At 38.4% G+C, this 12,809-nt stretch overlaps 1 protein-coding gene across 1 annotated transcript in view; it reads right to left on the bottom strand.

Moving 5' to 3' along the window:
* Positions 1-11,448, bottom strand: part of Hdhd2 (haloacid dehalogenase like hydrolase domain containing 2) — a 39,258-nt gene extending 27,810 nt beyond the window's left edge. The window contains exons 1-3 of the mRNA XM_026381293.2: positions 11,343-11,448; positions 3,816-3,926; positions 1,256-1,464 (exon numbers count right to left, since the gene is read on the bottom strand). Of these exons, the coding sequence (XP_026237078.1) occupies positions 1,256-1,464; positions 3,816-3,919 (313 nt within the window). The 5' untranslated portion in view covers positions 3,920-3,926; positions 11,343-11,448. The remainder of the gene's footprint in view (positions 1-1,255; positions 1,465-3,815; positions 3,927-11,342) is intronic.
* Positions 11,449-12,809: the final 1,361 nt, after the last annotated feature.

Here is a 12,809-nt window from a genome sequence, read left to right as displayed (position 1 = left end):
CAAATATATATATTTAATTTCCCTCTGATTTTCCTAAACAGAAAATGTTAAGGTTTTCTATACCTCACTTTTTCACTTAATATATCCTATGAAGATCACTCATCACATCATTCATATCAGGAGAGAGAACTCTTTGTCATTATTTATTTTTCAGATACAAAGCTTTCCATTTTGTGTCTATAACCATAGTTTATTCAACCAGTCCCTTCCAAGGAACAGTTGGGTTGTTTTCAATCTTCTGTTATTATAAATAAAGCTATAATGAATAACTTTGTTCATATGTCATTGTATAGTTTTGTAACTATATCTCAAGATAGATTCCACCAATTACTGTTTCATATGTAATTCTGTTAGTTACTATCAAATTCCTCTCCATAGGAGCTGTGTTATTTTATATTCTCATCAGTAGTAAGATCCTCCTAATACATTTATTGCCAGTTAATTCAGCCAAAGTTGGTTTCTGTTTCTTACAAGTAATAATTCTAATTGATACACTGGTATATTTTTCCATAGTACAATTGTGGAGGTCCTACTCCACTGTATATACTAAGCTTCCCTAATCATTATCTGTAAAGTTATCACATGATATTTTTATCGAACATATTCATATCTATTTTTCTGTCATTCTGATCTGAGTATCAGCTACAAAAAAAGAAGCAACGTGGCAAAGCTTCATAAAGCTATGACATTTTTCTAGTCTGTCTTTTGAAAGCAATTTTATTTTTTCTTGGTTGAAAAATACTTTGCACTACATAATCTCTGTACTATCCAGCATGACATCTATTTTTAAATGAGGAGATTTTGGTTTACCTTATTTAATCAAGTTTAGAGAGGGGCTCCAGGATTGAGGGTTATAATACTCAAAATAATGCTGAACTTTTTTTTTCCCCCAAATTGGGGGGTCTTGATCCATCAATAGATCATGAAACAAATTTGGAGGGCTCTAAGTAACATCAAAGTCAAACAATTAAGTACAACAAATGGAAAATAAAGCATACTTCATATAGTAAGTAACATGAACACACACACACACACACACACACACACAGACACACACACAATATTACTATACAATGTGTTTCCCTTATTGTATATTATGGTCAAAAAAGGTTTGAGAAAAACCAATTCAGATTTAAACTCCTTATCCATACTGTCAACCATTTCAATAACAGATGGAAATCAGAATAAACACTCCTTATGAATGATTTTTAAGTAGTTATGACTAATTTTTAAAATTTTTCCAACTTTCTCCCACCTTTGAAATCAGGTAATGCCCGATCATCAACCAGCAGCATGGGCCTGACTTGCTTCTGCTCTACTAGACTTCTGGCTGCAGTCAGAGACGTGAATATTTCATCTTCGGAAATATCAAACTCCAGTTTTTTCAACCTTTCCAAAAGATCTTGCTTGCTTTCTTTGGTTGTATTGGTCACAAACCTAACAATTACAGAAGAACTGCGTAACCTGGAAAAGAAAAATTCAGGAGTCAATGGGAAAGTTTTAACATCCTCATGCCATAAAACCTTATAATTTGGTAGAACTGTGCCAAATGTCAGAAGTTAAAGGTTACTATTTTTATGGATAAAAAGTTCTTTAGTTTTTGTTTTTTCTTTTGCCTAGAAAGCTTATAAATTATCTACATCCTGTGGGCAGTTATCACCTCTAAAAACAGCAAAGTCAGACAGAAAAGGTTACTTTTACCTTTTTTTGAGGCCTTCTGTACTTTGTATATACTGCAATGTTTAGTAAACAAGTGAAAAGCCACACTGTACTCAGTACAGTATAAGAGGTGAATGTTATTCAGTATAAGAGGTGAATGTTATCTTAGAGATTATCTACTGGTACAACCTTCTCTTTGTTAAAGAGAGAAAACTGAGGCCTAAGAAGTGACCTCTTAGCTTTATACAGCTAGGAAGCAAAAGGGCTGAGACAGGAATCTTCTGTGTCCTGGGACAATGATCACCTATATTAAGACAACAGATGCCTCAGGATTTTATTGGACACTGCCTAAGCCCTAATGAGTTATTAAATTTATAAACAGAAACTACCTGGACAACTCGAAAAGACATTCTTTTTTTATATATATCAAAAGAGGTTCTCCCCTTGAACAACCTACATGAAAGATTAATTTGATTCCATGGCTACTTTTGAAACAAACTGGCATGATTTCAGAGAAATAATTCATTTAGCCTTCTTTAAAAATGGAAAAATTTTTTCTTATTTTACAATGTTTCAATTCAAAAATCTAAAAATAATTTGAATTTAGTTTTAATTTAGAATTCTTTATTAACATCCTGTTGCTTTTTTATTTAAATCAATCCCCCAAAAGCCATAAGGCATGAAAGTACTAACCAAGCCAAATAAAGCAGAAAAGAGATTTCTATGTATTTGCCTAAAGAGCATTAAATACATTCATGATTACATAATTCACTGTAATCATGATTACCTCTATAACATCTGTGTGGCAGCTTTTCTACAAAACACATTAAATTTGGTGGTTTACTTTACAAAAGAAATTGATTACTTCTACATAGCTATTATCCTAAAAATGAGTAAGTATGAAATAACCACATCATTTTTAATGAGTTTCTTTAAAAAACTTTTACTAGTCCCTCAACTTTCTTTAGTCTATTTGTTTCTATAGAAACCAAACTGGCAGTACCAGTACAGTGACTTCTCCAGGAGGGAAACCTGCCAGTGCCTGTGACAGAATGTGTCGGCTCCTGCCTCAAAAGAATGGCAACACTCAGAGTTTACAGAGCTACTTTAGAAAAGTCACTGTTCACCAAAAATACTTCTTGCAGTCCAGAGCAGAAAGCTCATTTTTTAAAGCAGTAAGAGCTCTGTCCACAGGAGCAGATTCATCAACAGAGATCCATCTTTGTTCCCAGAAAGCCTGACTCTGAGCAAGAGCATGTCAAGCAGTGAGAGAGAATACAGCTGTGTGTCTGATTTCTTTGGGCTTTAAGCAATACACTCACTGTTCATCATTTTTCTACCTGTAAAATGTCATCATAACTCCTAACGAAATTGATACACAAATCTGTTTGTATTTCTTGGTTCTCCAAATGGAAAGTAACCTCTCTGGGAGAATACAAAGTCTTGTGTCAATCTTTTGCCTAACTCCTAGTGCTGTGATACTTGACATCAGATTTTCTGATTAACAGCATATAGTGAACATCTTAAGGTTGGAAAATGATAGGCACCAAATGCTAAGTATTGCTGATTTTGAAAACCTCCCTAATTTTTTTCTTTTAGGATGAAGATGCTTAATGCCAGTTATTTATTCTGTTTTGCTGGTATTTTTTTTCAGGATAACTAGAAGCAAACATACATATTCAGTTCACTTGAACATGCTTTTATTGTATATCCCATAGAATTCCAAGTCCCGTAATCAAAATTTATTTGAGCACATTCAATGTTAGATGTTAGGTAAAGCTAGAGGGGGCAGAAAATGCCTTGTATGTGAGTATGCTACATTTTGATTCCAGAATTTATTTGTGACTTTTCTAATGCTACTTATTTCACATTTTAGAAACTTGAGTTTTCATTCCTGAATTTACATTACTGACTTAGAAAGATACACACAAAGAACAAAGGGACTACAGCAAAAGTCCAGACCTAATAAAGGGTTAGACAATGATGTTCAAAGGATATTACAATGCATACATCTTCTCACTAAACCCAAGGCAGTTCCTGGATATACGGTAAGCTGGTGAAATGCCATCTTAAGGCCATCCATTTAGCTAATGATCTGCCTTGGTAAAATGGCACTTACAAACATATTTGTCAGCTGAACCTGGAGGATAGCTTGCCTTTTAAGAGCTTCCTGTGCGCCTGGCACAGCTGCATCTTCAATGTGAAGTGTGCCATTGAGATCTACCAAAACAGCTTTTAATGCACGGCGAACTGCCATCATTCATTCCCTAGGAGAGAGCAAATGAAATTAAAAATACAGCTTCAGAAACAATGGACAATTAAAAACTGATAAGTCTTCAAAAATATCATTCACATCCAGAAAGATATTGCTTAGTGTTAAGCTGCTTGCCTTTGAAAAAGAAATGTTTTTAAAAATCAAAAACTCAAAATTTGATCCATAAAACTTGTGTAATGCTTACTTTAAAAAGGTTGAATTACATCTATAGAAAAAGAAATGATATAAGAGATATTATTGCTTACTTTCAGGTTTCTTAAAGTAATTCTTTGATGAATAATTATTTTAAAACATGAGAATGATATGTTTGTTCTGAAGAATGGGTGGTAGAAGTACGACTTCAACAAGACCTTCCTCATCATGAGTTATGTATAATTAAAAATATTCTAATTGCCCATCTCCACTGCTATGTCCCCAAATGGCACACGTGGCTAAGGTGCTACCAGTATTTACGGGTCACCAAGGAAGAAATTTCAAGTTTCATAGCAATTTTAAAGTAAGGAGATATTTTCATTGCCTTACAATCTACAACTTTCCTTTTGCATATTTTCCATTTAGATAATTTCTATTGTGAGCTACAGCATCTATAGAACATAAGATAAATGTGGTTTAAAGATAATAAAGTGTAGGCAAGAATAGCATGGGAGCTAATGAAAAAGGATGGGATTGATTTATACTTTTAAAAAACTAACCCATTTATTCAGTCATTTCTTTTTCTTATTTGGCTGTTTTTATAAGTATGTTACACATACCAAAAAATAGAAAGGATATTACAACAACCCCATTTCCCCATCATTCAGCTTCAGAAATGAGGCAGATAAAGCTGGGGTCTTCCCTATACCTCCTCTCACGCACTGCCATTCTTTCCCTTCCCACAGTAGCCACCCTCCTGACTTTTATATATTCAAAGCTTTATACTAAGGATACTCAGTGTACACTTGGCAACTTGCTTTATCACTCAACATTATCTTTGTGAGATGTGTATATGCTACCATACGTAGTTACATTCATATATTTTCACTGCTGTATGGTATTCTATTGTATAAATACACCCTAACTTATTTATCTGCTCTCCTAATCATGAACATTCAGGTAGTCTTATATACCACAAAGTGCATCTGTAAACACCCTTGCACACATCTCCTGGTGGACACACGCATGAGCATTTCTCTGCGGTCTTGCTGGATCTTAAGGTGGACCTCACCCTATTGTTAAGTTGCCTTATTCATTTGGATCCTTATAGGACAAATGTTTACTAAGCACTTACTATGTGTTTAGCTCTAGTATAATAGCAAAGCTAGAAGAGCCACCTCCTTTAAAATTAGAAGCAGAAGGAAAGGATTAAAGTCGGTTAGAAAAAACCTGGGAGGTGGAAGCAGACAATTACCAAAGATTTGGGAGAAATGTTCTGGGAAGAGTTGAGTAGTTTACAAAAGGAATCTTCCGTTGGGACAGAAGATCGGTGGGAGGAAGACCTCTCCTGCCCAACTCTCTCTCTCTGAGATGCGTTTGAGGGTTTGCAGCCAGCAGTTATCAGGACTAGGGATTGGCCAGGTTCTGCCTCAAATTAATTATTTGTGGTTGGCCAAGTTTACCCACTCTGGGCCTGTGATTCTCCTTATACAGGAACAAAGGCAGGATGAAGCTTTGAGCTTTACCTATTGCTTAGGAGTTCTGAGTTGGAAGAATCAAGGTGTGGCATAACTCCCCAAATCCCTAATTTTCTCCTCTTCAACACTGGTTTGCTAATCCCCTTAGGACCAACTTCCCAAGGCTGCCAGGAAAACTCCAGATCGAACTGTGCTATCCTTTGAAATAACTGTTTTCCCCTACATTCAGTCCTGTCAACTTAGAGGGATAGCAAAGATGACCCCTGATTTCTTCACAGCTTCTGGCTTTTAGCATTTCTGTTAAACATTGTCCCCAGACCCTGCTCCCATTCCAAGTCAGCCATCTCCCTCCAAACACAAAGAACAAACATACAAAATAAAACCACCGTCAACCTCAGAACAGAAGCAAACTGCTGGAAAGTACTGGCCAATGATTAGTATCATACTATACTCAACATTTTTTTTCTAAATAAATTAAACAACCACATGTTTAAGGTAAAACAAACTTTCAGACGGGAGAGTATTTTCATGACTTGAGGACAGGACAGGCTATTTAAAACAAGATGTAAAAGCAGAAACCATAAAGGAAAAGACATTTCCTTTATGTTTCAACTATGTTTCAACTATGTATAAACAGAATGTGAATGAAAATATTCAGAACAGTGTTTAACATGTAAGAAAGGACAAGACTCCAGGAAATACAAACTATAATTATAAAGAAAAGGACAAATGACCAGAGAGAAAAATGGAGTAAGACCTCAACATACACTTTATGAAAGAACACAACTGAGCTCTGTCTCTCTGCTTCCCCTCTGCTAAGGCTTTACATTTACATTTACGAAAGGAATCTTCCATTGGGACAGAACATGCTTTGCCCTTCTGCCATGATGTTTCTGCCTTGGAGCTGGCCATCATGGGCTGAATCATCTCACTGAAGCACAGAGCCTACTGGATGAATGTCCCTGTGTCCCAGTCAATAGGTCCAATGAAGGTCTTGGCTGATGGCCAGAACCAACCATCAATCACTAGATATATATATATGAGCTTCAGATGATTATAGCCCCAGCCATCAAACCACCAGCCCTAAGCAAGGTGGAATTGAGCAGAGTCAAGCTATCCCTGCTGAGTACTGCCCAAACTGCAGGCTCATGAGCAGAGGAAACAATAGCATTGTTTAAAGATAGCTTGGAGGTGATTTGTTTGTCGGCAATAGAGAAGGACAGTGCTCTGGGTGATTCCTTAGCTTGCTCTGAGAATCCAGTGTCTGGATAACTGTGTGAGGATCTGGGGGAGGCCAGAGGGCCAGATCCTAATAGTAGTGATGGCTTTGCATTTGGGGCAAGTTCTTATTGGTGTAGAGCATCTCTCAGGGGAATGTGGGGCAGAACAAATCTCATTAGTAAATAACATGAAGATGCTCAAAATTCACTTGTAATAAAGAGAAATGCATATTTAAAGCACAATGAGATCACCACACCTAACCAATAGACATGCAAAATTATTAAGTCTGAAAATACAACATATTGTCAACAGGAATTCACAGATCCTGTTACCATTATAAACATTTGGGAAATTAGTTTGGCAACACTAATACTCTACAACACAGCAATTCCACTCCCAGATATTACAAGTTTGAAGGACTCTCTCACTTAGTACCATGAGACAGAAACAAAATGTCCACAGCAGTACTGCTGGTAAACAGCCAGAAACTGGACACAACACTAATGTCTACCAGCAACAGAATGGGTAAATAAATTGTGGTACATCCATGTATAGAATACCAAAAGCAATGGAAATGAATGAAGTAAATTTACACACATCATCTTAGACAACTCTCAGAAATCAACCATAGAATATGTCACAAAACGATTCACATGGTATGGTTTCCTATAATATTAAAAAATAGGGATGAACAGATAGGCAATAACATTTAAAAAAAGAAGGAAATGAGTATCAAAAAGTTAAGATAGTGACTTTCTCTGGGAGACGGGGAGCAAGTGCAAACCAGGAGGAGTACAAAGAGACCCTCTAAGGTCTGACAATGTTTTACATTTCAATCTTTATAGTGAGCGCATAGGTGTTTTTAATTTTACTATAATTATTAAAAATTACAGCTATAGATTAGATACTTTTGTATAGATGATATATATTTCACACAAAAAATAGTCTTATTATGTTTTAGTCAATCATTTCTATATTTACATAACTGTATTATAAAAATTAGTCTGGACAATTATTATACACTTGGCATAAAAAACTCCCACTCTCAAGTCATTGTGAATTTTAAGAAAAACCCTGATTCTACTTGTCTTTTATGTCTCTGCTGAAAAAGAAAAAAAAAAAGTGCTGAGACCAAAAAAAAAAAAGATATAGGAGCTTTAGTTAATCAAGTTTCAACTACAAAATCATCCCTTTTACAATAGTCCTTAGGTTATTCTATTCATGATCTTTATTGTGACCTTGAAATCAAGGATTATATCAACAATGGCATCAACTGTTTCCTGCCTGAGTGGGGAAACAGCTTGCAAGTCAAAAGCCAAGACTGTTTCCAGGGTCTTCATTTGGATGTTTATCAGTTAAAGGGTTCTTCAATTTAAAATATGCTAATTGCACCACAGAAAAAGATGAACAAAATGAAGACATAGCACTGTCATTTCATATAAGGAGGAACATAAAATTGCTTTTCTCAAAACCCAACTTTTATGAAACACTTAATATTCAATAAAAACTTTTTTATTGAAACACCTAAAAGGTGCTATAAAATCACCCAAAAGTGAATAAAAGAACAAAATAGAAACAAGACTAAAAAATAACAGTAAGAATTATACTTTATTAAAATAAAGATCCAAACTGTCCAACTACTGCCAGGGAACTGTCCTAATAAATTCTGATAGTTTTAATCCTTACTAAAAGCATTCACATAGGCATAATGTTTCCAAAACATTAAAAAAAAAAAGGCCTATGTTCTTTGTCAGTCCCAAAGATCATTCTTTTTAAACTCTAAAATGGCTCTTTTGAAACATCACATATTTGACAGTGATTGACCAAGACCTAGAACAAAACTCTGGTATACCACTCAAACTTCAAAATTCATTTACTTTTCTAGGTGATCTCACTAGCTCTCAACCATTTCCTCCATGATCTGTATTCTCAGCCAAACCATTGTTAATACTCATTACCTGAACCATGAATCAGTGTTTGGTAAAATATATAATTATGCTTCAGTATCCCCAGGGAATTGGTTCCAAAGTCAACAGAAAGCTCAAGTCCCATATATAAATTGGTATATAGTATCTGCACACAACCTATGCACATCTTCCTGCATAATTTAAATCATCTCTTGATTACTTGTAATACTTAATACCATGTAAATAGTTGTTATATTGTTTAGGGAGTAATGACAAGAAAAAGTCTATATGTATTCAGTACAGTTTTTTTTTTTTTTTTTTTTTTGCGGGGGGCGGAGAAGAATTTTGTTCTGTGGTCAACTGAATGTGTGGTTTCATAACCTGCAGATATGGAGGGTCACCTCTTAATTATAAAATATCAGGATTATCCTCAAAAGAATTATGAAGGTTTCAAAGGCAGTCCATGTTTTTCATTTCTCTTGGGTCTACATCTACCACTTCCCATAGTTTGAATGAATTGTATGGAACATCCCTTAGAAGAGCCATAAACAACTGATGGTACCTTCTCAATGCAAAGAAAAGTGTATTCCCTTCATCCCAAGAGGAACTCTTCCAGGTACTTCAGAGGACAGCTGTCCCTTGTATATCCCAAGGGCATCTTAATCCAACAAAGCTGCTTTCGTTTTCCTGCAATCTCTATGAGCAAATGACAGCACCAGCAATCCAACACCAAATCACTTCAGTCTTGAATCTACTTACTCTTCATCATCTTTACTAAAACTACCTCAGGTTTGAAATCATCTCTTGTCTAACCTGTCAACTTCCTAATGTTTTCTGTTTTCCATCTCCTATTTCCAGCCATGAATCCATTCCCTGGAATGCAATAGTGTAGCAAAGTACAAGAACAAGGGAGGTAAACTCCTGGGTATGAATCCTGACTCTCTAGCTATGTGAACTTAGGCAATTTCCTTAATCTCTCAGCCTGTTTCTTTATTGCTAACATAGAAAAACACCTCCAATAACTGAAGAGTATTATAGAAATTAATCCCTGTAAATTACTGTCAACAGTGTTCCATGCTTAGAAAAGGGTGGGTTATGTTTTTGGGGGGTAGCAGAGGAAAAGCACATGATGATGTTTCAAGGGCTACAAAAATCACAGAATAAATATAATGCAAGGTCTGAGAGCATTAGTACAACCTGAGAATTCCAGAGGACATCAATATAATATGTTCAGGGGCATATAATTCAAAATTTGTGTAAATACTTAAGATAAAACAAGAAATTTTAAGAAAAATATTCTCTTGGGAGGTTGATGCTCTTCAGAATATGCCTCCTAGATGCTCTAGGGAGTAAAAATTCTCTTTTCTTCCCTGTATGGTACACAAAAGCCTAGAATCACTGTAATCAGTAAATGTCCTGTTATTCAGTTACTCCCCAGTTCACTCTTCCAGTCACTCCCTAATGCCCTCAGGCTAAAGTGTGAACAGCAGACACTGGAGCACAGAGTCCTCTTCTCCAATTCACTTATCTACTTCCACACCCAGGTTCCATGGCACTGTAATTGGGGTCCACTTTATGTTCTGAGTTAAAAACCTTGCTGCTCAACCTTGGGTGACTTATTTTAAAACTGATTTTACTTTTTCTTCTTCCCCCTCCCCTTCCCCAGCAGTTGGGGAAAACAAGACTAACATTTTTCCCACCCAGGCTACAATGTTCTTTGCTGCCTGGAAAGTGTCACTGCCCACAAGAATAAAGAAACTCCAAACCTGGGAACTGGAACAAAGGCTCTCTCAAGGATACCTGATGGACACTAATTAACTACATATCTACTGATAACATTTAGATCCCGGTCATTGTGTTTCTCTTTTAAAAGCCCTGTGTTCCCACTGACAGGGAGACTCAGTCTCTGGGAGGCCCCCGCCTTTCCTCTTTGCTGGCAAATCAATACATCTTTTTCTTTTCTTTCAAACTCTTGTTGTAATTGGATTGACTTTCGGGTATCTGCAGTGCACCTCCCCCATCAATGGACTTTTATCTGAAATCACTTTTACTCCCTAAATACTACCACTCCTACCCCACTCCATCCTCCTTTCCCTCTGGTTAATTCCTTTTCTTCTGGGTAGGGTTAGGTGCTGCAAATGGTCCCACTGTCAGCATCATTCTATCCTGGTTATCTGCCTGGCCCTCTCCTAAACTGTGAGCTCTGCACAAAGGGACTATGTTGCCATTTCCACTGCATCATTTAACGCTCAATAAAAGTGGACTGAATTCATGAATCTAATCTTCGGAGCTGTAAGGACCTACGACTGGATCCTCCAGTACGAACCAACATCGATACCCCGCGCCCCGTCCCCAATCCCCGTCTCCTGCAGGGAAGGCGCTTCAAGCCCCTCCACCGCAGTCACCACCGGGTGGGAGACGCCGCGCACTGCACGTGCCTGAACCGCGCACGCGCAGACTGCCGCGACCGAGGGGCCGCTGCCACCGGGTGTGACGTCCTCCCAGGTCGGGCGCGCAGTTTGGGTTGGGCCCGGCCTGGAGGGAGGGTAGTGGTCTAAAGACGCCGTCGGTATTTTCCCAACCCTGTCACAAGAAATGCCTCTTCCAACAGGCGTGCCGCCACCGTTCCTAATTCCACTTCTTTCTCTTCCGTTCCGAGCAGCTCCTCACCCCCACTCCGCGTGCGGTCGTCAAGAGCCAACCCAGCCGCACAGACGAAGGGCACCGCAACCCGTCTCACGCGCCAGCAGCCGCCCAGGGGACACCGGACACTGGGCGCGGGCCGCGCCGGAAGTCCCGCCCCGGGCTCCTCCCATCCGGTTGGGGCTCTGGGCCTGAGACTCCCACTGTCGGGGGTCTACACCAAACCGCGCCCGGGGAAGAGGGGACGTTGTTTTAAGGGTCCGCTCCGGCAGGGGCGCGGCCGGTTGGGTCCGGATGCACCACGGAAAACAAAACCTCTGCCTTTGCTCAGGAGCCGTTTTCCATCTCACAGACCATTGCTAACCAAGTATTATTGGGTAACAGTCTCTGCTTGCTTCATTTCTTGTGCATTCCCGAGGGCTAACTCAGAACTCGCCTGCTAGACACTTTCCATGAAACATCCAGTGTCCAAGTTGTCACTTCCTCCTTTGCTACTTGAACAGCATCTGGCATTTATTGCTGTCTCCATTACCCACCATCACAGGCAAGACACCAACCATTGTTTCCCACACCAGCCATTCTATAACCTTGCTGGCAGCTTTCTCACCCTTCTGCTTTCTCTCCTCGGGCTTCACCTGCCTGTTCGCAGGGGAGCAAGATTTCAGAGGTAAAACAGAAATTTGTGATACGTTAGATTGGGGGTAAGGGAGAGGAAAGCCTTAAAATAATCTCTAGGTTCCAGGCTTGAGCACTCAAGTAAACTGTGGGGTCACTGACTATATTATCTGGACTTAACTGCTTCCTCTTCAAAAGGCTTTTCTTGTCAAAGGGCAAGATGAGCAATGAAAGGATGGCACCTCAAAAAGGAAAGGCTAAATTTGGAAAAGGGATGGGGCAAAAACCCCAAAGGAGTGGAGACATAAAGCAGTATACGAGCCGGGCATGGTAGCACACGCCTGTAATCCCAGTGGCACGGGAGGCTGAGACAGGATGATTGTGAGTTCAAAGCCAGCCTCAGCAATGGCGAGGCACTAAGCAACTCAATGAGACCCTGTCTCTAAATAAAATACAAAATGGGGCTGGGGATGTGGCTCAGTGGTCAAGTGCCCCTGAATTCAATCCCCATTACCCTAAAAAGCAAAAACGAAACAGTATATGAACTACAGTAAAAAACAGTATGATTCCAAAACTTATCTTGATCATTATTAATACCCTTGGACATAGTCCATGGTGTCCCAGGTCATTGCAAATAATGTTTTCATAACATGATATCAAATGAACAATTGGAGCAAGGGAATTTTTGGTAAAATAGTTATATTGTTGCATAACAAAACTATTTTGGTAATAACCTTTAAACTAATAAATCAATGAGAAAGTGATTTACTTCACCAAAACCATTTTACTTCGGGTGGACATCTCTTTATCTTTCACTGAAGATATCAAAGATTGGTCAAAAAAATTGGTCACAAATTTTTCCCCATATGTGGGTCCAGC

Source organism: Urocitellus parryii, chromosome 13, assembly GCF_045843805.1.
Source record: "Urocitellus parryii isolate mUroPar1 chromosome 13, mUroPar1.hap1, whole genome shotgun sequence".
In the NCBI taxonomy this organism is placed as follows: domain Eukaryota; kingdom Metazoa; phylum Chordata; class Mammalia; order Rodentia; family Sciuridae; genus Urocitellus; species Urocitellus parryii.
Note: the sequence above shows the minus strand (reverse complement) of the source record. Positions and strands in the feature narration are given on the sequence as shown.